The sequence below is a fragment of the Gallinula chloropus genome (genome assembly GCF_964237585.1).
Source record: "Gallinula chloropus genome assembly, chromosome: 3".
Classification (NCBI taxonomy): Eukaryota; Metazoa; Chordata; class Aves; order Gruiformes; family Rallidae; genus Gallinula; species Gallinula chloropus.
Genome location: NC_140087.1, coordinates 1,441,306 through 1,466,876, shown reverse-complemented (window position 1 = coordinate 1,466,876; position 25,571 = coordinate 1,441,306). Strand labels below are relative to the sequence as shown.

Genomic DNA, 25,571 nt, shown 5'->3' with positions numbered 1-25,571 from the left:
AGTTCCAACTTCCCCTGTGACCAGCAGAGACACCAACCTCCAGCCTGGAGCTACACAAGGCTGCCCAGGGCCCCATCCAACCTGGCCTTGAACACCCCCAGGGATGGGGCATCTGCCACCTCTCTGGGCAGCCTGTTCCAGCACCTCACCACTCTCTCTGTAAAGAACTTCCCCCTAATACCAAATCTAAACCTTCCCCTCCTTTATTTAGCTTTAGTCCATCCCCCTTGTCCTGCCATTATGTACCCTCTTGAAAAGCTGATTCCCCTCCTGTTTGTATGTTCCCTTCAGGTACTGGAAGGCTTCAATGAGGTTCCCCCTCAGCCTTCTCTTCTCCAGGCTGAACCAGCCCAGCTCCCTCAGCCTCTCTTTGTAGGGGAGCTGCTCCAGCCCAATTTATATTTAATTTAATTTGCAGAAGAAATTTGGAAACAACTAGCAGACTTTTTAAAGGAATTTTAAAAATACAATGCTGCCATTTACATTGTACAAATATACAGATATCTGTATCTGAATTAATCATCTGCATTCCCTTTATATTCACCAAGGAGAAATACAGCTGATGGATGACAGAGCAACAAGAAAACATCTAAATCAGACCAGATGTTCTCTCTCTCTACTTCTGTCCACTAATTGTGAAGGAGATTAAAGCAGTTACCACAGTTGTTGAGATCCACACTGTTGAAATCTATTTCATGTCAGGAATGTTTTCACTTGTAAGGTGAAAACTCCTGGAGTTTCCAAGCTGCTGAAGATTTTGAGTCTATGAAAGTTATGGAGCAAAATACTGCTAGATTCAGTCAACACAAACATGATGTCTCTATGGCAGCCTACAAACAAGAGCCAGGTATATAAACCAGAGCTGGGAAGAGTCTTAGCAAGATCTTTGTTGGGAGGCTTTTCTGTCCATCCTCTTTCAGATAAGGATTAAAAAAAAACCAACAACCACCTCCTCCCCCATCAAAAAAACCCCCAACCCACCCATGGCAGCCAATACCTCTAGGGTGGCCAAATCAACTGCAAATCCAGTGGAGAAGCATTTGCAATAGTTCAGCTTATAGCCCTTGGAAAGATTGCTACCTGTCTGGGGGGCAGGTTGGTTTGGGCCCCTGTAGCCATAGTTATACCCTCAATACCTGTAATTCTCACAACCTCCTTGGCCTGGTTATGCTGCCACACCCCCTCGGTATCTTTTCAAACAGGTTGGTAGGTTTCAGGCTGGCAAAACTCCACAGCCATGACACAACTTCACCAGTCCCAGCACTACTGCAAACTGTGTCCTGTCATCCGAGCCTCTTGTAGTTATACTAACAGTAGTAGCAGTACTCACAGCACTACCATTTTCCCATGAAAAACAGGTACAAACTGGCCAGGGCTTCTGCCTCTCCAAACTCACCAGACTTTAGGAGACAGAGGGGGTTAATAACAGAGGCAAAGTGCAGTGAACTTCTCTTAGTACTCTGCAGTCTCAAAAAAAAAAAAGGGAAAATCTGCACAAGTTACAAACACTCCACACAGACACATTCATGTCCTTTTTTGGTGACAAATTAGTACACAAATGGAAAAATAAACCCCAACCCAGACTCTGCCATCCTTTGGAAATGCCTCCAATGTAAATAAAGTGCAGATGTTCAATGTAGCATCAGTGAGGAGCTCTGCAGCCTATAAGTTTGAATCCTGCACTTTCAGCAGCTGTACTGATGGAAGTGGCATCAGACAGGCTGCAAGTTAGTATATTCTGTTTTCAACATTTAAACTAGCTCAGAAATGTACAGCAATTGCTGGCTGAGCAGCAGTTGATACTCTTGTTGTTGCTAAACCCAATGAAGTTGAATTGCCATTTCAAAAAGTGGAAAGGTTTAGCAGGCTCAGTTCAGGCAAACTGGACTCATTTCATTGAAGAAAACCAAATTTTCTTGTCTCTGGGATGGGTAAGAGCCAGGGAGGCATGGGTAACACTGCCCTGCACCAGGCCCTTCATGTCTGCCAGTACAACAGAAATACTACAGATTCCATTTCTCTCCAGCTTTCCATAACACACAAAACACTTCCTTGCTGCCCAAACAAGACCCAAAAACTCCTCTAGTCTCCACAGTGCAGAGATGAAGTGTTTTACTGGCCTTTGCTGAAGCCCTGGCTGTTGGGCAGTCAGGCTGACTGTGCACAGTTACACATCAGAGTGAAATACAAGGTTGTTTGAAAAGAGATGCAACTCCACACTACAATTTATCTCCAGAAACACTCACAGGCAAACTTGCTTAAATAAAAGAACAGTTCAGTTAAACTATCTGTGCACTGTGATTTATGCAGGTGGCCAAGAACTTCCTCGGCTGTGGAGAGCAGTATCACGGCTGGAGGTTTAGGTACAAACACAGCCTGTTCCAACCATCCCTCTCTGGTCTTCTAGCTGACCTGAGACAGAGATCAGATCAAGATCCCAAAACACAAATCACTACATCTTCTCTCTCAGTACTCAAGACATTTGATGCTGCAGCTAAACCCGTCTGATGGCCAGCTGCTGCCAGATGTCAGTGTCTCTCTCCCTACTGTCATGTGTCTCTATCCCTTTCTTACTGGTACTGGGATGTTTCTAACCCTGCAGCGAGTTACTTCAAGGAGCTTGGTGTATTTTTCTCCCAGTTCAGATCCCCAAAGTAATTGCCCATGAGGTAAAACAAACACCAGCCCAGATGAAGCAAACTGGTCTCTACTTTTAGCTGCCACACAGCACTGCATCCTAAGAAGCATCTCCTCAGCAAGGACACAACTCCTCATGGAGCCTTTGGCCACTCAGCTTTCACCCATGGCCACTTTTCTTACTGTACTAAGTCACAGCACTACTTCACACAGCTATTTCCTTCTTGGCTCAATGACAGCCCTAGGCTGCTCACACACAGCAAGTTTACTGAGACATGAAACTATAAAGTAACATTTTCAGAGGAGCTGTTTGTCTCCTTCAGCCAGCAAAAAATACCCTTAAAAAACCCTGGAATGAAACAAACATAAAAAAACCAACAAAAAATACACCCAAACCACCTGTTTGACTTCCAACCTCTAAGGTCATTAGTCCCAAGTAATATCTTCCTTCTCTGACAGAAAGGTAAAGACTTTACTCGATTGCAGCATCACACAGATCATTCTATAAAGGCTTTAGGCAGCACAGGAGTGAAGAGCAGTGAGTGAATGCAGCACCATGACCTCCAAGCTCAGTGTTCTGTGCAACCTCATGTGACGAGACAGAGCTGATTGACTTGGCTTGTAACAAATCAGTATAAATTATCTAGTCAACAATATAGAGAGTATGATCAAGATAGCTGTGCAAAATGCAGGGGGTACCCAGAAACAGATCCAAATATTAAACTGATGTTGTCATTTTAAGCTTCTGAGCATACTGGTAGTAAGGACTGGTTTCCTGCATCTGTTTGAGTTCATTTTGGGGGGGGGGAAAGTTACTTAAAGGCCAACTCAGCACATGCATGAACAGGCTGTGTGCCACGTGCTTTTCTTATTGTCTACTTTACTGAAGTCCCTGAGGCTACAGTACCCATTGCTACATCTTCTATCAGCTCAAGTGCCAGTAACTCAGAGGAAGTCTGAGCAGAACCCATCAATGGGTTTCCATGTTCATCACATCCAGGTAGAACTTGGCACATGGGTGGAGCCTCAAGAGATTCCCATTTTTCACAGGTGAAGGTCTAGCCTTTCCCATTTCTACACCAAACACCAGCGAGAGACTCCAGTCTGAAGATCTGTAGGCTTGGAGAGTCCACATCTGCAAAGACAAGGAAGCACCAGAAGGGAGGAAAAAATGGAATTGCAGATGTGAAGGAAGGAAGGAAAAGTCTGCAGCTGTAGAAAATGCTCCTTTTCCCTAAGACACATATAATATGTTTTCAACTGTATGACAATATGTAAGACTGTAAAGATTGTTTCCATCAAAAGGGAAGAAAATATGACAGATCATTAAATATCAAAAGAAACTATTTTTTCCCCTCAGTAGTAGGATAAAACAGGGCACTCTCTTCTATTCACAGCTCCAAGACCTGTGCCTGACTCTCATGCCTCTCTCTTGAAGTGCTTCGCTGCCATTTCCTACTTCCCAGCACAAACACAGGGTTTCCCAGTTATTCTCTGGAGCCCAGGATCTGTGGCCTACCTGGGGCTTGACGATGTCTTTTACTTTTCCAGCTCCCACTAAACATAGGGGCAGGAATGTTTTAGACTGAACAAGAAGTTCCCCACAGCACCACCAGCAAGGCTCAGGCGTGGGAGCTGACACCCCCCCCAGAACTGCCCCTTTCCCAGGACTCCTGTTCCAGCTTCTCCTGCAGTACCCCTGCTGTGAAAAACATCTCATTTGGTATAATCACATAAATACAGACAAAATTAATCAGCTTTAAGGAAAAAAATCTGCAAGATGCAGACACAAACTTCTTCTGGGAGGAGTCAAAGCTTGCTGACAGTTTCCCTTCTGAGCTGCACCAGGCAAGCGAAGGCTCTGCACCCCCAGCTCATCCCAGGGCAGCAGCTACAGGTTACAGACAGGGAGGGGAGGAAAAGAACCTCCTCAGGGAATCTGACTGACAGAACTGCCAGCTAAATCAGGTCATTGCAAAGAAACAGGGTTTATTTGCATTCACCCCTGTAAGATGTGTGATACTCTGCCCAAAGATTTGATGTATTTGGGGATGTTGTTTGGTGGTGGTTTTGCGGCTGCGCGAGACTTTAACGAGGCTGCGTGGTTAGCATCTCCTGTGGGTCACAGTTAAGGCTTGGCTTATTTCTGGTGTGGAAGCAAGGAGGTTAACTTTTTTTCCCCCCCTCCCCCAAACTGTTGCGGAAAAGTCACAGCACCACGTCAGGAATTCTGGCTCTGTGGAACTCATGCCCTCCAAAGCCATGAGGGCAGATGCCTTGGCTTGCAGTGAGGCAACACGCACAGAGAAGGTGTCATTGTGAGGTTTCTAGCTTTCCTCTGGGCTTCTTTTGTTTGCTTTAAATTTAGTTAGTATTTTTAAACTTCCTGCTGCAATAACAGAAACATGAAACGCTGACTTAACGTGGCAGAAATTCTTGTAACCACATCAATTGAAAACTCCAATTTAAAGAAATCTTTCCCAAACCCTACACAAACCAAACCTCACAGATATAACACTTTCTATGAAGGTGCAATAACAATTGAAGTGAACCTATCAGGAAACATCTAAATAAATAAATAAATAAATAAAGGACATTATTTTCTGCTATGATACCTCATTCAACGGGGGAATTTGCTTTGGAATCAATAAATAGCTTCAGACGTATGAAGACAAATGCATAGAAGAAAGGGTCAGTCAGTCACTATCAAAATGAATGGCTAGATGCAATTTATGGTTTTTGAATCCCTAAACATTAGTTGTTGAAAAGATATAATCAAAAGAAACACCTGATGTCTGCACTCCTGAACGAAACAGACAGACAGGACTTCTTTTCTTCTGTTACTGGTCATGGTGGAAGATTTAACACACGGGGTTTTACAGCTGCTTTTCATGTCCATGTGAACTAACTGGACAAAAAATAGTCATTGCATCTACTAGAAACAATTCTGATGATATCAACAATAAGGTTGTAAATAGGAAAGTTCAAGGCCATCAAGGCTGGGCAGAAGATCTGTTATCCTGCTGGTGCACATCAGCCTTCTCTGAGCAAAGTGCTTCTAGGCGTTCAGCCAGTAAATCTCTTGCACAACACTCCAGAGCTACAGAACAGGGTTTTATAGGAAGAACAAATGTACAAATAAACCTGTATCAGGACATCCCTCCTGAAGGAAAAAAGCTGGACCATCACATTGGAAACAGTGAGAAAGGGATGTGTTAGGGATGTCATGTGATAAACAAACACCTGGAGGAAAGGCAGACAGGAGGTGTAAACCAGCCAGTAAAAGGCTGGCTTTGCAGTGCAGTGTCAGGTATTTACAAGGAACAGCAGCCTCTGGCTTAGCAACCAGATAAACACCGGGCTGCCAGGAGCCATCAAGCTGGTGGTACTCTGATACAGCAAAGCAGGTATAGGGGAAATAGATTTATTGAATCATCCTCTGTAGCTATGGTGTTCTCTTAACAGAAAAGCACTACTTTAAGATTACCCTTCTTGGGAGATTAACAAGAAAGACTGGTTTTACTTCTGTAGTTGCTAACAAAAAGTTATTCCACTGAGGCAGCCTGTAAGCCTCATCTGACTAGATGGATGCACAATATGGTACATGAGAAGATAAAGTTCTACAATTTCTGCATCCACTTCTTCCTTATTTTTGTGCTTAAACAATCATCTTTGTTATTTTTGTGATATTTAGTATTCCAGCAGAGTGCATTAACACAGTTAGTAGGGCTACCTACACAGGAAAGATGCAGAGAAACTTTGAGCCAGTTCACTAGTGCTAATAATCCACAGAAGCACCCACAACTTCATTTCAAGCAAGCCATGCCAGTTACTGAAGCTGCAGTTTCATGGGGCTTCGGGTGGGGGAAATGCAAAAAGTTATTCTTTTTCAGATGGGATAAACAGGGACACAAGAGGCTACAACTGTAACCCTGGCAAATATCAACCATTTGAACTGTACATTTAAACCAGCCCCACTGAATTAAACTAACCCTTGGCAGAGCTGACTCCTGAAGTGCTCGTGTGAATTCCTCTGTCACCAAATACGTGGGTGAGGTGGGAACCCCCACTCAGGAAAAGCAGAAGCTGTCATTGTTCTCAGCTGCTCTTCCAAATCAGTGTCGACTGATTAGAAATGGGCACCTATCCTCCTCCTTATTCAGGATAAGATGGTCCAGAGTGTTTTATATAGAGAGGTGGTTCTGCAAATAACTCCAGCTCAGCTTTCCCCATTAGTTAAAATTAAAGTGAGGGGGTGGGGGGGACAATGCACAAACACTAAACATTCCAAATTAAAGCAATGGAAAAATCCCACTACTTGATCTAACAGAAACATTATGCCCCCCAAAATAGATAAAATCCACCCTTAATTTGACGTGAGAAAACCCTTTTCACCATGGCACTTAAATCCATAGACTGAAACTTGTGTGAAAAAGCAACCAGCCCAGCAAACCAGCTTTCAAAGTACGTCTATTAGCAGAAGTGGGGAAGGGGTACTTCTATACTCTAGGCTAAGAACCTATCATTACATTACAGTCAAAGCAACTTTTTCTATTTCCATGATCAGATTTTTAAAGCAAACGTCTCGTTCAATCCTTTGCAACCTGCTTAGACAGCACAATCCCCTCAAGCACATGAAACATCAACATTTTCCATCAGTTGTCCAAAATGCAGTGAGCACTGTAGGGGAAGGGAGTCAGGAAGAAAAGGGAATAAAAACCCAAAATATCAACCCTAAGCTGTATAATATCCCCTTTATCAGTGTGGTGAAGTTATAGACATATCCAAACAGTAGCATCCACCTCCAAAAGTTGTATAGAATTAGGGAGGAACCTGATGCAGCAGTTAATGGATGAAGGGCTGTTCAGTTCCATCTCCAGTCAGTTCAAACAGCTGTTGTGGAGAAGGATGTTTGCTGCCCTCTCATTTGACCTTTAAAGAGAAGCTCTCATAAAATTTACTTCGGTCTCAAGATTACACATCATTACAGTTCCACTGACGTTTAGGGAACCTGCTGCTTCACTGAGAAGGGGCACTGATGGGCAAACAGCTGCTGCCAGCCTGGGGCCTGCACTGGGGACGTCACAAGGAAACCCACGTGCCTGGTACAGCCCTCTGACTATAACCCACTACTGCTTCTCCACGTGGGTGGTGGTGAAGCTACATCACAGTAGTGCAAAAATGATCAAGAGAGACTTCAGGCTCTTTGGATGGTCACTGAGGGAATACAAAGGGCATGCTATTTTTAACTCCCTCCTTCCAGCTGTAGGCAGCAACACTGGCAGGCAATGATGGACATGGTCCATTAACACTTGGATCCAGGGCTAATGTCACCACCACGATTTTGTTTTTTTTAACAGAATGCTTGAAGTCCAGCAAGTGGCCCCTGAGGCCATAGGAACCAACAAGGAAACACTGGTAAACTACATCAAAGGAATTCCAACCACTCTGGGGTGCAACTGAGATGCCTTTATGCAAACCCACAGAGCACAGGGAACAAACAGGAGGAGTTAGAGACGTGGGCACTCCATGATCTCATTGGCACAAGACCCTGGTCTTTACATTGGAGACACATGGATGCGATGGATGGAAGATAAGGAATTGGCTGGGCAGTCACAGTCAAAGACTCGTGTCCAAATGGGGATCAGTGATGAGTGGTGCTCTGCAGGGGTTGGTATTGGGGCTGGTGCTGTTTAACATCTTTACCTGTGACATGAACAGTGGGTCAAGTACACCCTCAGCAAGTTTGCCAACACCACCAAGAAGTGTGGTGTGGTTGGCACACTGGAGGGAAGGGATGCCAGAGGCATCGCTTGATCTCTCTCCCTTGACAGGCCTGTGCGAACCACGTGAAGTTTAACAGTGCCAAGTGCAAGGTCCTGCTGTGTTGGAGCAATCCTAACCACAACTACAGGCTGGCCAGAGGATGGATTCAGAGCAGCCCTGAGGAGGAGGAGGGGTGTTGGTGGGTGAGAAGCTCAACATGACCCAGCACAGAAAGCCAACTCTATCATGGGTGGCATCAAAAGCATGTGACAAGTAGGTTGAGGGAGAGGATTCTGCCCCTTTGCTCTGGTGAGACCCCACCTGGAGTTCTGCATCCAGCTCTGGGGCCCCCAGTACAAGAAGGGTGTTGAGTGAGTGCAGAGGAGGGCCACAAAGATGATCGGAGTACTGGAGCACCTCTGCTGTGAAGACAGGCTCAGAGAGTTGGTCTTGTTCAGCCTGGAGGAGAGAAGGCTCCAGGGGAACCTTATTGCAGACTTCCAGTACCTGAAGAAAGGCTACAGGAAAGAGAGATGGATGGTCTTCTTATCAGGGAGTATAGAGACAGGACAGGACAAGGGGTAATGGGTTTAAACTAAAAGAGTTTAGATTTAGATTAATTATTAGGAAGAAATTCTTCCCTGTGAGGGTGGTGAGGCCCTGGCATAGGCTGCCCAGAGCAGCTGTGGCTGCCCCCTCCCTGGCAGTGTCCAAGGCCGGGCTGGATGGGGCTTTGGGCACCCTGGCCTAGTGGAGGGTGTCCCTGCCCATGGCAGGGTAGGGGTGAATGATGGTTTTTGAGATGCCTGCCAACTCAAACCAGTCTGTGATTTACAGCAGCATATTTCCCTCCTCTTCTGCCCCTTTGCCCCAAGGGGAACAGCCACTCTTCTTTCCCAAAGCTTTTAACAGGGTCTTTGAAAGCTACTGCTGAATACATTTGCTGGGAACATTTCTTAAGGCCAGTCTATTCTGGGTTATGCTGAATCACACAACCCATTTAAAACTCTTTACACAGCACAAGGCAAATTACTCATCATTAATTAAAAATAAGCATCCTTCAGAAGTACAGGATAAAGACCAGCGTTGCAAGAACATTGTAATATTTTTTTTTCTGAGGGGTTAGTTATTTGAGTTTGTTTTGTTGGACAGGATGCTGACAGAATCTCTGTCTTTATGTTTTCTGTTTTGTTCTTTTGAAGCTCATAGCAGCACTTTGTTTTAAAAGAGTTAACTAGGTGATTCAATAATAAAATAGGCATTTTTACAGAAAGACTTCCCCTTATCCCCTCTCAGACTGATAATGGAGCCATGAGTCACATCTATGGGGGAGACATTCTAGCAGACAGGAATAAAGGAAGGTAATGACCAGCAGAGAAAGCTTTGCAAAAAAGAAAACAATTGCCTTGCAAGAGGAACAGGACTCTTTCAACACCACCTGCCCCTCTCAAAGGGGAAAAGCATGTGTAGGAACAAAACCAAAACCAAACAGCAGCAAAACCTCCTCACCATGCTTCCAGTTTTTCAGACTTCTTTTGATGCCCAGGGAAGGAGCAGGGAAATGGAACCAGCATGCCCACCTTCCCAAGCGCTGTGTTTGAGGTACCCCAGAGCACACAATGTTTTGTCATTGCCATGTTCCACTCTGCAGTGATTAACTTGCCAGATTGCTACTGAAAGCACAGCTGTGAAAGGATTTTTAAAAATTAGGCCAAGAAAGATGCTCGTGTCTTGCCCTCCCCATGAAGCAACGTGAGACAGTGAGCAAGGACTGAGGTGGAGAGAGAAGAAACATGTGACTGATGCATGAAGTTGAACCCTAAGTAATTCCTGCTCCTTCTGTTTTCTAAACATACCTGAAACTGACCTCCAATAATTAGCATCACTTGTCACAAAGTATCTTCTTAATCTTAACAAGAGCAAAAAGAAGCGTTTGTGTCATCTCCCAGAGGCAAGGAAAGTTCAGCAAATGCATTATAAACTCACTTTTGTTTTAGCACTCTGTGGTCAATCAGTTCTCCTTTCTCAGTTGAGCACAGGTATTTCTTCTGCTCCCCAGGACCAGCAGAGTTCAATGTTTGTCTGTCAGGGGCCCTGAAAGAAAAAAAGAGTTAAAAAAAAAAAAGGCTGGGGGGGAGCAGGGAAAAGAAGGATTTTCACTGTCAACTTTTATGCCACATATAGGAAGGAAAAGATGTATTTCAGGGTTCCAAAATACCAGTGGCAGAAATAGAAAAGGAGAAAAATTGACATATTAAATAATCATGATTTCAGATGATGCTGATGTCTCTTAATCTACCTCACTGGTCAGTTATCCAACTCTGACAAGTTAAAGGGAAAACCCTAAGTGATACTGGCATCTCCTAATCCCTGGGAATAGCTAATCATTAAAATATGCAAGGGCTGGGGAGATGTAGAGTGTTATAAGGTAGTTTATATTCAACTACAGTCTCGAACAAGCATTTTGTTCTGAGGGTTAAATCCATCTTGAACTTTGGTTCAAGAACATTGATTGACTTCACCCTACCAACAGTCTCTAGCTTCTAACTGAATCAATTAAGAAACAGCACAAAAAATGTTAATGAGGCCACTCAGGTGACATGATCAGAAGGTTCAGGGTTGCACAGAGTGGTGCTGAAGCCTTCTCCAGGCTTGCTGGGACTGGGCTTAGGGAAATGCCAACACACATTGGAGAAATAAGTGTCCCCAGGTTATGACACCTGGAATTCTTTTTTGTTTTCTGGGATGTCATGGTTCCTTTCTGTACCTCAGCTCTACAGAGCCTCTGAACTACAAAGATGCTTTATAAACTGCTCCCACCTCACCTATCACCTGCTATCATTGGCAGGGACCTTAGTGTTGGCCAAGTTTCTACGGGGTGTTTCCCCTTTTTGTGAATCAATACATCTCTCTTTCAGCTACCCAGTTACAGCAGAAAGATCCAGTATGTTCACTCTGTGATTGGAACAATCAACCTTGAAATGGGAAAGCATCTTGATATTTACCTGGTAAATCTCTCTGTTTACCATCTGGTAAGCCTCCCCATGTGCACAGAAACACAGTTTCTCTTGCACGGCCCAGAGCGCTTCCACCTCCCCAGCCACAGACACAAGATGTTATTTCTGTGTCCTGGTCCAGACTGATGGAGGTGTAAGTCCCATTCCACCTTCCTTCATAAGTCTGTTACTTCCATGCAGATTGTTCACCTACCATAATCAAACTCCATGGCCAGCCAATAACTTTATTCAATCCACAGGTCGTTAGATGGTGTCCTGAGGACAGCAGGAGACAGAGCTGGCCAGCCAGGAGTGCACCAACAAGCACCATGGGTAGCGTTTGTGCAAGAAATACAATAGGGAAGGAACACCCACAGATGTTGGAAGCTCCCCAGTGGTTTCAGGTAACCCAGAAGGAGACTGCTTTCTCCCCTGCCCCTTTGGCTGAGCAGTGCATCTCCACCCTAGCCCTGGTACTGGCAGGGTGAGCTGGCTGTGGGAACTGGCCTGACCCAGACACAATTCTACAGAACAGGAAAGACGACTGGTTTCCACCTGCCTCAAGCACCACAGCAGAAGATCTATGAACAGGCAGACTTGGTTTTCACAGTTGTCCCCTGCCACTGTAGGGCCACACACTCGGCTACTGACTGTGACCCTTGGTGACTGCTCACACAACCGAGTCTGCAAGTCAGTGGCTCAACCCCCTCCCTGGGCAGCCTGTTCCAGTGACCAACAAACCCTGGCAGTGAAGATTTTTTTTCCTAATGTCTAATCTGACCCTGCCCTGGCACAGCTGGAGACCATTGCCCCTCATCCTATCACCTGTCACTTGGGTGAAGAGACCAACACCCACCTCTCTACAACCTCCCTTCAGGTAGTTGTAGGTGGGGATAAGGTCTCCCCTCAGCCTCCTCTTCTCCAGGCTAAACACCCCCAGCTCCCTCAGCCTCTCCTCACAAGGTTTGCTCTCCAGCCCCTTCACCAGCCTGCTTGTCCTTCCTTGGACATGCTCCAGGACCTCCATGTCCTCCTTGTAGTGAGGGGCCCAGAACTGCACCCAGCACTCGAGGTGCAGCCTCACCCATGCAGAGTACAGGGGCACGATCCCTTCCCTGGACCTGCTGGCCACGCTGTTCCTGATACAAGCCGGGATGCCCTTGGCCTTCCTGGGCACACTGCTGGCTCATATTCAGTTGGCAGTCAACCAACACCTCCAAGTCCTTCTCTGCCGGGCATCTTTCTAGCCACTCTTCCCCAAGCCTGTAGTGCTGCACAGGGGTCCCAAACAGGACTCTGCACTTGGCCTTGCTGAACCTCATGCCATTAGTCTCAGCCCATCAATCCAGCCTGTCCAGATCCCTAAATATGGTGACACTGTCTTCCTGTACCCCACTTCCCTCCAGTGATGAGGGACCATTGACCCAAGAGGCCTTATAAATGCTTCCACGAGGAGAAGAGGCTGTGTTAGATCAGTTCTGCTCAGGAGTGCAGTTTGGTTGCAAATAACCAGACTGATCCCCATTTCCTGTGCTTTGACTTGCAACGTGGAGTCACCTCAGAGTGCACAAACCCAGCACCCTGCATTCTTTGGGCTGCAGGCAAATGCTACAGGGAACGCTCAACACAAACTCTGCCTCTGACCAAAGCATTATTTTACTCCAAGACTTGCAAACTTTAAAAAAGAAGTGCTTCAAAAGTTTGGTATTGCAAATACAGAAAATTTTAGCTGCAGTGAAAGCCTGACAATGCTTCACCCCAATGACAACTAGGTCCTGGAACTGGAAATAAGCATTTTGAATTAATTAATGATATCATTTAGGCCCCATTAAAAACCACAAGGTAATAGCAGTATTTTGCATTTCACATGTTGTTGGAAATATTTGAAGTATATTAAAAATAATAATAATAGTTACAAGTTTCAGCTGAGGAGCTGGGAAATGCCAGGGTTAAAGTGCTGTAAAAATAATACAACTGTGCCCAGAGAGATATTTTCTGTGTCCTGTAGAAACTCACCCACTGATTACTTCTGGAAATTCTGGAGAAGCTGTTTCACAACAGTAGGTAAGGGACTCTAGCCCACTTTTTCGTTGCTGGTATTTATTAATCAGGTCCATCAGCACTGCCTGGTGCCCAATCTTCTTCACCAACTGTTGCACCATTCGATCATTGAGAGCCAGAAGAGCTGCTCCACTTACTTCTTCTTCTGCAGATCGAAGGGGATTAAAGGAGTACTGTAAAACAACTTTCTAGTTCCAGCAACATGTTATATGCCTAAAAAAACAAGCTGATGGAGGACAGGTCAAAGGCAAGGATGCTTTCTGCTGCTGATCTTCTTCAGCTGCTGGAAATCTGCTGGTTTAGCTCCTGTCCTTCCCCGAGCAGTGCCGGGAATACCGGTCAGTGGCCAGAAACCTGCCCCTGACAAAAAGCCCAGTCTGCAAGAGGATGTAGCAGCAGCGAGCTGACTGTTTGAGTGCTTTACATCGGGCCTTGCTTAGACCACAGCAGACTGGTGCTTTGTTAATGAAGACAAGGAAACTTCATCCAATAACCTGCTCACCTCACAGTGCCTCATGCACTCTTCTGGTGAGTGCCCATACACTCGGACATAAAACACCTACAGGCTACAGTTGCATTATTTCAGAAGATTTACACGATATAAAATAGGCCCTGTCAAGCCTTTTAAGCTGCCAGCACCAATTCTAGGTGTATCTATTTATACAGAGACTTAATCCCATCCCCAAACATTTCTCAGCGGCATCACAATACATCTGCACACTTGCTTTACCAGACCTACATAAGGTCTGATTCCAACACACTTCTCTGGGAGTCTGAAGCTAGCACATGCATACATGTCCCCAAGCAAGGGAGGCAGTGCCAGCTGAAAGCACGGAAAGAGGTACTAAGCCAACCCCGCGCAGGCAAATGCTTACCACGAAACTTAGGAACTAGTTCTCCTAAATTTCTCTGTCTCAACCAGTTGCAGACTTGATCGACCGACCAGTTTTCCATCCTCGGGTGTTGCAACGTTAAATCTCACTGTGGAACGAGAAGAGGATTGTTTTTGTGCTGAGCTCTCACATAGGATTAAAAGAACGCACTTAGCAAATAAGATCACGTTTACATGCTCGGAATAAAATAGCGCGAAATAATCCAACTGCTGCCTGTTGCAAGGGACCGTTTCCTTGGATCCCTTTCTCTGCCTCCTCTCCCTTCCCTGCTTTCCCTCTGCTCTGACAGCCTCATTCCTTATAAAACACGACCTGCTCCAGTGCCATTAACACCCAGGTTTCCACACAGAGAAGAAAAAAAGGTGTGAAATTCACCACCACCAGGCTCCTCAGGAAATAGCTGACATCTTACAGAAAGGGAAGAAAAAACCCCAAACAACCCCAACGCCATCAGATAAGAGCCTGTCTGCTCTATGGCTGGAGCAATCAAACTCCTTAACCCTCTCTGCACCACCAGGCAGGTACTCGGGCAAGTCCTTAACCCTCAGTTACCAACAATCAGGGGCAATAAAGCGCCTGGAAGATGGAGGGGACGGGACTCCCCCTCCCGCTGCTCCCCGGGAAGGCGCTGTGGGCGCCGGTGCCCAGCCCGGGCGCTACTCCGGCGCAGCACGTACCATCAGTGCATCGCACGCCCAAATCCACAGGAACCTTCTCGAGAGAAGACGACTTCTAAAGACAAACCCTACTCTGACGGCTCCTTAAAAGCAGATGATTCTCCCGGACAGCGATTTTCTTACGAGCGGGTTTTAGCTCGATGACACCAGGGAGCACCAAGTGGTCCATGAATATGCTTGCAACCCACAGCAAACAACATTAGAGGAAACTAGCTTTTCAGAAGAGAACACGAGTGTCTGGCACCGCTGGCCAAATTTTCTTGCTTCAAATACATCCACGAACATACCCTGAGCCTGCTGTGAGCTTTAGGGTAACACGAGGATTCACCCCGACAAACCTCATCAGGATCGATCCACTGCACTACGGAAAAACCCCAACACACCGTCCTTTAAAATAATTCCCATTTTCACCCTCCGGTAGCAGAGCCCCACCCCCCCAAATAGGTGCACTTCAGCTTATCTTCTTGTGCTTCAGCTACTTAAAAGGGTTAAGTTTAAGAGGAATGTCTTTCTGAATTACACGAGTGGATTTAATTTGATATGACAACAGTAGCCATACAACTCCTCCCCCAGGCTAAGCAGCAATAACAGGGTGTGAAAAGTCATTATTTGTTGAGAACCCTGGTGTAAATTAAAAATCACACCTTCCTGTCACACTTTTTACTTCCTTGCAAAGAGTGGGGCAAAAAAAAAAAAAACAAACAAAAAAACCCACCCCAAAAAACCTCCAAAAACTTGAAAGAAAACCAAATGCCAAGCAGAAACGCCTTAACAACCAAGCAGTGTAAAAGCAGAGAGAGACATTAAGATGGTGGTGGCAAGTGATGCCGTGAGAAGCCGGAATCAAACCTCAGTAGCCCTGGAGACTGTTCAGCAGGAATTCGCTATTGCAGCACCGGGGATCGACCCTCCTGATGCTCGCCAAGGGCCAGTTACTCAGCTGTCATACAAGACGCATATGCATGTCCATAGGGCTTCCAAGGGATGGAAATGAACTTTCCCACTGTGAGAGCTCATTATCACCCACCCACCTGCCCCAGCCCGGTAATACTTTGGTGGGATTCAAAGACATTGGGTGGCCGTTCGCTTCCTGTCCTCGTGCGCATTACGGGTCCCTTGGGCGAGCTTCAGCCTTTGCCTTGCTAACAGCCCCCGGGAGCTGGTTCTGCAGGGTCGAGGCGCCCTCCTTCCCTCCTCTTTATCACTCCCTCCTCAGAGGCAAGCTGTTCCTCCCGGGCCCCGCAGTGCAGCCTGCGCGCTGCGGTCCCTTCGGCGGGACTTGGCGCATCCTTCTCCCGGCGCGGTGCCGCCCGGCCGGCACTCACCGCCTGGCCCTGCCAGAGCAGCATCCGCGGGCGGCCCCGCTACCGCGGCGTGCGGACACCCGCGGCTCGCAGAGCGTCGAGCGAACCGCAGCCGCGCACGGGGCGGGGTGGGGGGGGACGCTTAGCCCCGCGTGGCAGGACGCCCCTTTCCGCGTGGAAACGCGGGCCCCGTGCGGAGAGGGGTCGGGAGGCAGGGCTTGGGGGCAGGTGATGTGCATGAGAGGCTGCTGCACACACGCACTGGGAAACGCTTCTCGGTAGGATTTCACTGACTCGCATATCCCGTGGCGCAGTTCTGCACGTCTGGGTTGCAGAGGAGAAGGGGGGGCGGGCGGGCTGCAGAGGGGCATCCGGCCTCCAGCCGGGTCCGAAGCTTCAGGTACAGGTAACGGGGCTGGGCAGGGAGCACCCGCCCGCTAGCGGTGGTGCGGGGCTGGGCGCCTAGGAGGGTGTCTGTCTTCATTAATGACTCTGTTTCGTGCCCTACCATCCAAAAACCACTATCCAGAGACACAAGCTTCCTGCTGTGCCTACTGTGGGTATTGGTATTTTTTAATCAACTCTTACAAATCAGAACCCCCCACCCCGACGATGGGAATGTTCTAGAGAGAGAGGATTTACAGCATAACCTCGAGTCAGCTCAGGGCGGTTTGAAGTGTGAGATCCCTGTCTGTTAAACACAGCAAATCACCGGGACTCGTTTCTCCAAACACCACGGGTCAGTGTCTATCATTAGGATTTAACAAGCCCTGGTTAATAAAATGAGATTAAGAAATAAATGAGAATTAATTTCCCTGGATGAATCAGGGCCACACTTGCTTCTCCTGTAAGTTCAAGCTGAAGACCCACCTATGGTGCAGATTGCTGCTGCTGTAGAATACACAATAGCAAGGGGTGACGTTCCTGACCAGCGTGCCTGTGCTGGCAGCCTGTTCCAATCTACCAGGCAGCTTGTTCCACAAGAAGATGTGATGAGCCACCATCAACTCGCAGTGACACTTCTAAGTGAATAAACCCGTATGTCAAAACATTTTAGATAGGAAAAGTGAGTTGTTATATCTTCTTTACATGTTGACTTGTGAGACAGTCTATGGCTTCACAGACTACAAATACAACAGCCTTTAACTGGCCTGTATATGGATGTCACTGAGGTCAGAATTAAGGTTCATTTTGGTACATTTTAGTACAGGAGTGAGGAATGTGAAGTGTGCACATCTGTACATCACAGCTGTGTGGCACATTTTGTACAGGGCCAGGTCACAAAGTTGTGTGATGAGTAGAAGCTGGTTCATACCAAGGATATTAGCAAAGTACCCTGTATGCAGTTTCTTGACGCCAGCATAGTTTGGTTTTAACATCTTACCTTTGTATGCATTACAGAGGGTTTTTTTTTCTTTGCATCCATAGCAACCTGTTTTAAAAATAATAAAAAATACATTCAAACAACTTTTTAAAAGGCAGATTATGTCATCTTGGATCCAGCGCTGAGTGATCATGAAACACCAGTTGTCCACCTTTTCAACAACATAGAAGGAAATACTCTGAGAGAGCATCTCTTCTTCCCTGCTCCCCTCTCCCCCAAGAAAATGCCAACAACTTCTTGCTCAGGTTTCTCAAGCACATACCAGCACAAAGCATTGCACTGAGCACTGGCAGAGACGGCTGAAAGACGCGATGTGAGGGGAGGGAAAGAAAGTAGTGTTGGAGCAAACCTCAAAATGCACGTTTGATTTCTCATTTCTATGCTATTTTAGAGTAAGACATATGCAGCTGCAAGATCAGGAGACAAACAAGCATACATCAAATGCAAGAGAAAAATCCACATCACCTAGGAGTAAGGTTGTATAAGAAGAAAAGATGCACAACCCTTACTCAGATATAGATAAAGAGGAAGGAGCCAGACAGCCCTTCCAAACCTTGATGGGAGTTGAGGGGAGTACCAAGCGTTCTGAACATGCCCAACTACTGAGCTTATCAAGCAGATAAATTCCTTTGCTGCAGGAATTACCTCCGAATAATATTATATATATATATATATATAAAAATCAAGTCGTTCCTGAATATATGTGCATCTGATTAAAGAAGTTATTTCTAGTACCCAAGTTTTTACTATATGAACTTTCAAAATATTTCAATCTGTTCAGTACTACTGGAAAAGGTAACGGTCCCAAGAGCCAACCCAAGCACCAGTCTGCCTCTGGTACAGCTGGACAAGTAAGTCAGAAATTTGAAAGGAAGAAAGATAATTTGCCTGTGTTTTAAGGTGATAAAGTACCCATGCAGATGAGAGACTGTCCTTGCTATCATTGGCAACACTGCACAAGCCATGAAACAGTACTTTTAGCTATAGAAGAAAATGTCTTCATTTTTTGAGAACACAACTTCTGGAAATTAAGCCCTTGTAAAATGAAAGCCTTTTGCATTCAACTCTAAGAAAACGGTGTCAAATTAAAAGTACAAGGTTTCTGGATATTGAGAACAGGAAAAAAATCAAGTAAAGGTTAAAACTTCATGAATCACAAAAAATGAAATCTCATGTACCACAAAGAGAGCAATCGGGCTGAAGGTCTTCAGTACAACACAGGCACTGCTTCAGAAGACTAAAGAAAAAAGACATTTCCTCTTGTAAGTGATATCATACTGACTTTTTTTGTTCCCCTGGAACAGAATTACAAATTTCTCACCAGGACCATCAGTGCTTTTGGTCATGTCACTGTGCTCGTTGGCTCAGCAAAGGGTTCCAGCTCCTGTCACTGAGCAGTGCAGAGACCTCTGACATAAGACTCCATGGTGGACCAAAGCCCAGCAGTTACAATCCAGCCCTCTTTTTGGCATGGGTGGGGTTTGGATGCATCACTGCCTTTGGCCAAATCCCTGGCCAGCGGGGTGAAAACAGATGGTGGAACCATACATCCATCAAGCAGGCACAGAGATAAGCAAAGCATCATAGCTACTACAGAGGATACTATCTCAACGGAGCACTGATTTATAGAGCTGGGCCAGAAAGCCAGAGTGTGAGTAGCAACTATTCCACCTCCAAAAATATAAAAAACCCCAACCCAAATTACTGGGGAATAAACCCATCTCCTTCCCCTCAAACCATATAGATCACGTTGCTTGAATTGCTCTACTTCTTGCAAGGTTACTCCTGCTCCCCAGTCAAGGCCCATTCCAGCTTTCCTGGTGAATAATTCATGCAAATGAACTGTAGAATACGCATGATAATGAGGTTAACTCATTAATTACTGAGAAGGATGGGTGCAAGGTTCTATTATTCGTTTGCTCCTCTCTTGAGTTAGGATTGTAGACCTCTCCAGGGAGGTAAACCAGCAGCCAGAGTGACCTTACAAAAAATGGGGAAGGGTAGCTGAAAACAGGAGCTTACCAGGTCTGTTCTCAGGAAGAGGGAAGGTTGTTGGCAATTTGCAAGTGGTTCAGTTGGCAGATCCTCAAAGGTGCTAATGCTTGACAAAGCTGCTTTTTGTAGTTCCTGGGGGATGGATACAGAAACCTTTTTAGCCTGGCTAACATCTGGAAAGTGATGCATATCCTTAAGTGAGTCTGCATAGCTGAGCTATGACATAAGCTGGGGATCCTGTGTAGAATCCCAGATGCACTGCATTTGTGTCTCACTTGCTTTCCCAGTAAGTGATCTACACAGCACTTACACCTTCAGTACACAAGAGCAGTAATAACATACATCATTTGATGCTTTAACTGTTGTTATTACTCATTACTGATTCAAAGTAGGATTTTTTTCAGCCACGTTTAAACAGAAAAAGAAACACACTGGGGTAGAGAGGAAAAAACTACATTGGAGGATTTGTCCCTTAGAACTTCTTACTTGCACTGTCCTTCCAGATTCCCAGGGACTGCAACAAAAAAATGTGCATCTGCTTAAAACAAGTCTTGCATCAACACAAGACTACTACCTCTGCTAGGCTCTGTGAAATGTTCCATCAGCAGGCATGACCACATGCAGGCAGCAAATCAGCTTTAAAAAGGAGCTACTAACTAGATCCAGAAACGTTTACCCAGTAGCAAAGAAACAAGAACCTCAGCAAAGATTGTGAATTCTTCTGGCATTGAATCAGTTGGGTGAATCAGACAGGTAGAGTGAGAATTACTGGGAAGACATGAAAACCCTGACACTGAGCAAACCGATGTCACGGGTAAAGACAGGCAGCTGCATGCCATCAGCTCTGGCCTGCCAGTGAGAACCTACCCAGACAGCCCTTTCCAGGTGCCCACTGCATAACTGGGAAAACTAGAGAATGCCACACCTCACAAGTAATCAGTAGGATGCTCACAGCTCACCAGCACTTTGGAAGAGGAAAGCAAGTGATGGTGCTTAAAGCACAGAGGCCAGGTCTGACTGGCTCAGGCTTAGACACCCCTGGGATTCCTTTTCTCCCTCTGAAGACCACTGTGGGGGATTGCTGAATGACATGGTTACTAACTGCTGACAGCACTCCTCCTCCAGGTTACCCATCGCATGAGCATGGAGAGGATGACAAGTAACAGGCACATTTCATGCCAGACACTTCTTTGTGTTCCACCACTAATTCACACTGATGGATTCAGCCAGTCACGGATTTGTGTTAAGGAATTGTGTTGGCATTGGGAGCCAGGAGAGCTGGGTATGAACAAGCTACATGTTAAAAACAAAACAAGCTGTCTCATAGGCCTGCTTTGTACACTAATGAAAAGCCCAAATCAAAACTCAGTAGCCGTGGGTGGCTATTAAGCAGGTATTCCTTGTCACAGCGCTGGGCACACAGCACAGAGGATGGCTCCTGCTGATGTGTGCACTGAAGAAATTAGTTGCACAGATTATATGCAGGTTATACACACATATTCATGACCTTTCTGAGAAATTATTAACATATTCATTGCTTTTCCAAGAATTCTTATCATCAGTTTCCACCCTTTACCCCATCTACAGCCTTTAGGTGGTTGGTTGCCACCTTGGTGGTTGTTTACGTCATCACTGAGGTTTTGCCATGAAGCATATAGCCTTTACCTTCCCCTTCTTGTTTACCAGAGCCACAGGACTGGCCTTGAAGCCTTGAATTTTCTTGTTCTCAGAGACAGTCCCACTAGAAAGCTTACAATGTGCTGGCACACACATCCCACAACAGCACTGCTGCAAAATACGTTACTAATATCTGCAAAAGTCTAGGCAGAGAGTGTCTATTAGATCATTGCTTCATAGTGTGTCGTTGACACCCACAAAATTCCAGACAGTAAGTCTCCATTAGATTCATTGCTCTTTTCAACTAGAAGCAGCAATTTGCCTAATTCTGCATCAGTTGGTGCAAACTCATTACAAACAAGGTGTTCCAAAGAAAGGACTAAGTATTACAGTATTAAGCCAAGTTAGATGTCTCCAGGGAGTGATTCCATTTATCTAGTTCGTTGTCATGAGCATCCACAGTCCGGATCTTACAACACTGAAGTGGTCATTGCTGCCCACTGCCCAAATGTGTTACTGTCTCCTCCTCACATCCAGATGAAGGAGTCATGTGAACACTCCACATGGGATACAAGAATGTTAGTTGAAAGCACCAGTGGAAAGATAATCAATAAGCTCTATCTGCACGGGGAGATGGGGAACTGAAAAGTTTGAACATCTGTAAACTCCTGATTTGCTGTGATAGTGTCATCATGACAAAAGTAAAAGAATTAACGAGCCCACTTCAGAGACTGTTTCACCCTGATTTTTGCCCCTTTTTCAGCTATGTTAATTTACAATGCCTTGAAAAACCCCACTCCAAACACACAAAGACCTATATATGCATAACCACGTGTTCCAGTGACAAAGGGCTAAATTCCCCAGTCTAAGGATCTACTGGGATGATATCCTTACAGTCTGTGGATTAGTGAGCCCACATTCCAGTTGCTTGCTATAATCTGCACTTTTCAGGACTTCAGATCGTTTATGTAAAGAGGAACCCCTCAGTTTGAGCTGCTCACTGCGGGTTTTCCCAGAGCCTCTTGGTTAGCCCATCGGATATGTGAAGACTGCTCTTCAGTCCCTGCTTCACATTAGGCTGAGCAGGGCTTTGGAAATACGCTTTACACCTTCAGGCTGTCAGCTTCAGGGGACGGGGTGGGATAGCCCTTGGAAGGGGAGGAGGTGTCAGGAAAGGCCAGACTTCTGTTTCAATGCCTTCTCCAGGAGAGGATCTCAAAGCAATGTAAACACCTCGCTCCAGGCTGAAGGTAGGTCGATGCCTCAAAGCAGCCACATAATATTCACGTGTTGCTCCTATGCTGAATTAACGAAGTTAAACTTGTTTTCCAAAATAACCAAATAAATCAGCCCTGTGATTCAGTCTCAGGTGGTTACAGCACAGACAGGGAAGGGAGGGGGTCCCTGCTGGAGCTGTGTGCTTCACCCACTCCTCACTCGGCGGCTCTTAAACCTACACGGGTTATAAATAGAGCTGCACGTCCTGTTTGCATTGCATGCAGCCTGACTGAAGCAATGCAACACCGAAAGAGGTGTGAAGTTCCTCTGCATGTGTCTTCAGTACAGTGCTAATGTCAAAGCATCATTTCGCTGTTAAAATGCTAATAGTTTAAAGCAAATGCATATCCAAACCAGCCACACATACTGCCAGTTATTTGCATCCAATTAAGTACGCTGGGCAAATATAACCCCCCAGACTTTGGTACATACAGTTCAGCAGTCTAGGACTAGTATAGCTAGTTATTTCTCTTTTTTCCCCCCAAAGAAGTTACGTTGGCTGCCTCTAACAAAACCAGGAATTAAGACACTTTTGTACCCAGGAAATTGCATGGGGATGCTTCTGCCACAGATGGCCAGTGTTGCCATATTCTGCATTTCATATTTCTTAGATAAATATGAGGAAAAAATTTTTTAATCTTTCAAAATATAATTGTATTCATATTTCCACCCATTGTTTTCCTCATTTGCATCATCCTTGGGACGATACCAAAAGAGAGCAGACAGCTTGCCCACAGTCAGTACATACACACTCACACAGCGATTACATTAGTAAGTGTTTATGGATGCAGTAATATAAAGATAATCATGCACACTCAAACAAGTCTTTATGGACACTGTAAAATCACAGCGTTTGGGATCAGAATGCAAGAAAACCTATAAAAATGACTTTGTTTCCCTATGGGAACAAACCCACAGGATAACCCTTTCCCCAAACACCCAGGATCTAATTAAAAACCCTGCATTAAATATACGTCAGCGAGTAAACTGCCTGGGATTTATTACACTTACTTCTCATTGCGTTGGTTACCAGCTATATTATTACCCAGGGATATACTCAGAGTCATTCCTAACGTACCTGTCAGATACAGCCCGGTGAATACTTGAAACTGGGCGTTTATGAGACACAGTGATGTGGAAACTGTGCTTAATATCAATCAAAAAAACCTTTTAGAGATAAACAGGGGGTTTGGTCAAACCCTTTATGCTAATTCATGTCATTTAAAACAAAAAAATCTATCTTCTTCCCTTTTCTCATTTTTCTGGTTAAAGAAAAAGCCCTGAGCAGCCCCTTTGCCTTGCAGCTCCCTTCTGGCTGCTCTGTCCCGCACCTGACCTAAGCACTGGGGCTGCTGTTGAGAAACGAGCTACTGCCACTGAGAGGAGCCAGCCGTGTCCCCTCTTCTGCCTCCTCATCCTCCTGCTCACACTGCTCCTGTCCCTCCTGCCAGCACAAATGCTCTCTGGCCATGAGAACCAGGTCAGGGGACCCAAACTGCTGAAAACAGAGCGAGCTGGTCCCCTGTCCGGTTCATCACAGAATCCCAGGGGTTGAAAGGGACCTCGAGAGCTCATGGGGTCCAACCCCCCTGCCAAAGCAGCTCCCCAGCTCATATTGCACAGACAGGTGTCCAGACGGGGCTGGAATCTCTCCAGAGATGGAGACTCCACACCCCCTGGGCAGCCTGTGGTGGTGCAAAGCTGGCAGTGAGCTACCAGGGGTTTGGGGCAGAAGACTTCATTTTGGTAGCAGTGTTGCCTTAAAACATCTATTGACCTATGGCCTGATTTAAACAGGGCTGCAGGCAAGCAGTCCCTTTGGAAGGAGCTGCCCTGATGCGAAGCATTACCGCCAGCTGCTTCTTGTTCCTCAGCTGGAAGTCTGTGAAGGCCAGGCTGTCTGGGTCCTCCTGGCTGCCAGGCTGGCCATGCAGTGGGTAATCACTGGCACAGCAAGCACCGTACCTTAAATCCCGGCAGCTGGTTCTCACAGTGGTTTCTCTGGTGCTGGGAGGGCGATGCCGGGGCTGTTTGCCCGGGCTGGCTCAGCCTCCTGCACACCCCGAGCATCCCTCAGAGCCACACGCAGCGCAGAACCCGTTCAGGCTTCAGGGCTGAGGAGGGTCAGGGGAGCATCATGCGCATGTTTGTGGCAGAAGCGGCTGGGACAGTTTAGGAAATCAGTGCTTTGGGGGTGTCTTCCCGCTGCTTGGCAGCTTGTTGCTCCCCATTCTCAGTCAGTCAAGGGAAGAGAACGCATTCACGGCCGCTTTAACATAAAGCCAGGGCTTAAATACTCCTTGTTATAGCTTGACCTAAATTGATGGGCTCCTTCCTGACGTACTAAAGGTGAGCAAGCAGGTTTCGTTACCATTTTGATGCGGATGAGGGAACCTGTAGCCACAGGTGAGGGGAGAAGGGGGAAACCAGCATTACTAGGCAACCTGATTTATTTAAAACTGCTGGTATTTGGAGTTTCTCACATTACACTTGCAAATCTTGCATTCCTTAAAAGAGCAGACAGATGTTTGGTTTGGGTTTGGGTTTTTTTTTCATATCTTCTTGCCTATGTATACTTGGGAGTTGAAGATCTGAGTTTAATAACATCCTCAAAATCTTGAGTCCTCCCCCCTGCCAAAGTGTGAGGTCTGGGGCGCTGCGGTGATGGAGCTCAGATGTCCTGTCACAGCTCACGCCGGTGCCGTGCCAGGCTGCGTCTAGGGCAGAGCAGGGCACGGGGCGGGTTCTCCGTGGCTGTGGAAAGGCTGTACGTGTCTCTGCAGGACGTGGGGGTGGGCTGCTCGTCTTCCTGTACAACCCATGGGTGCCACGGTTCACCTTCCAGCGCGTGCTCCTGGGTGCCCCTGGGGAAGCTCAGCAGCACTTTTGCCCTGCTCCCTGGTGCAGAGCAGGGGGGTGCTGGGGAGCTGCTCAGGAAGCCTTGAAACGGGTCCTGACAATTG

General features: G+C 46.2%; 1 protein-coding gene across 1 annotated transcript in view; it reads right to left on the bottom strand.

The window, feature by feature from the left end:
• SAMD3 (sterile alpha motif domain containing 3) overlaps window positions 1-14,414 on the bottom strand; it is a gene marked incomplete at both ends in the record, with an annotated part of 40,859 nt that extends 26,445 nt beyond the window's left edge. Inside the window, 3 exons of the mRNA XM_084262337.1 lie at window positions 10,390-10,497; window positions 13,416-13,605; window positions 14,336-14,414. Of these exons, the coding sequence (XP_084118463.1) occupies window positions 10,390-10,497; window positions 13,416-13,605; window positions 14,336-14,414 (377 nt within the window). The remainder of the gene's footprint in view (window positions 1-10,389; window positions 10,498-13,415; window positions 13,606-14,335) is intronic.
• Between the last annotated feature and the right edge of the window lie 11,157 nt (window positions 14,415-25,571).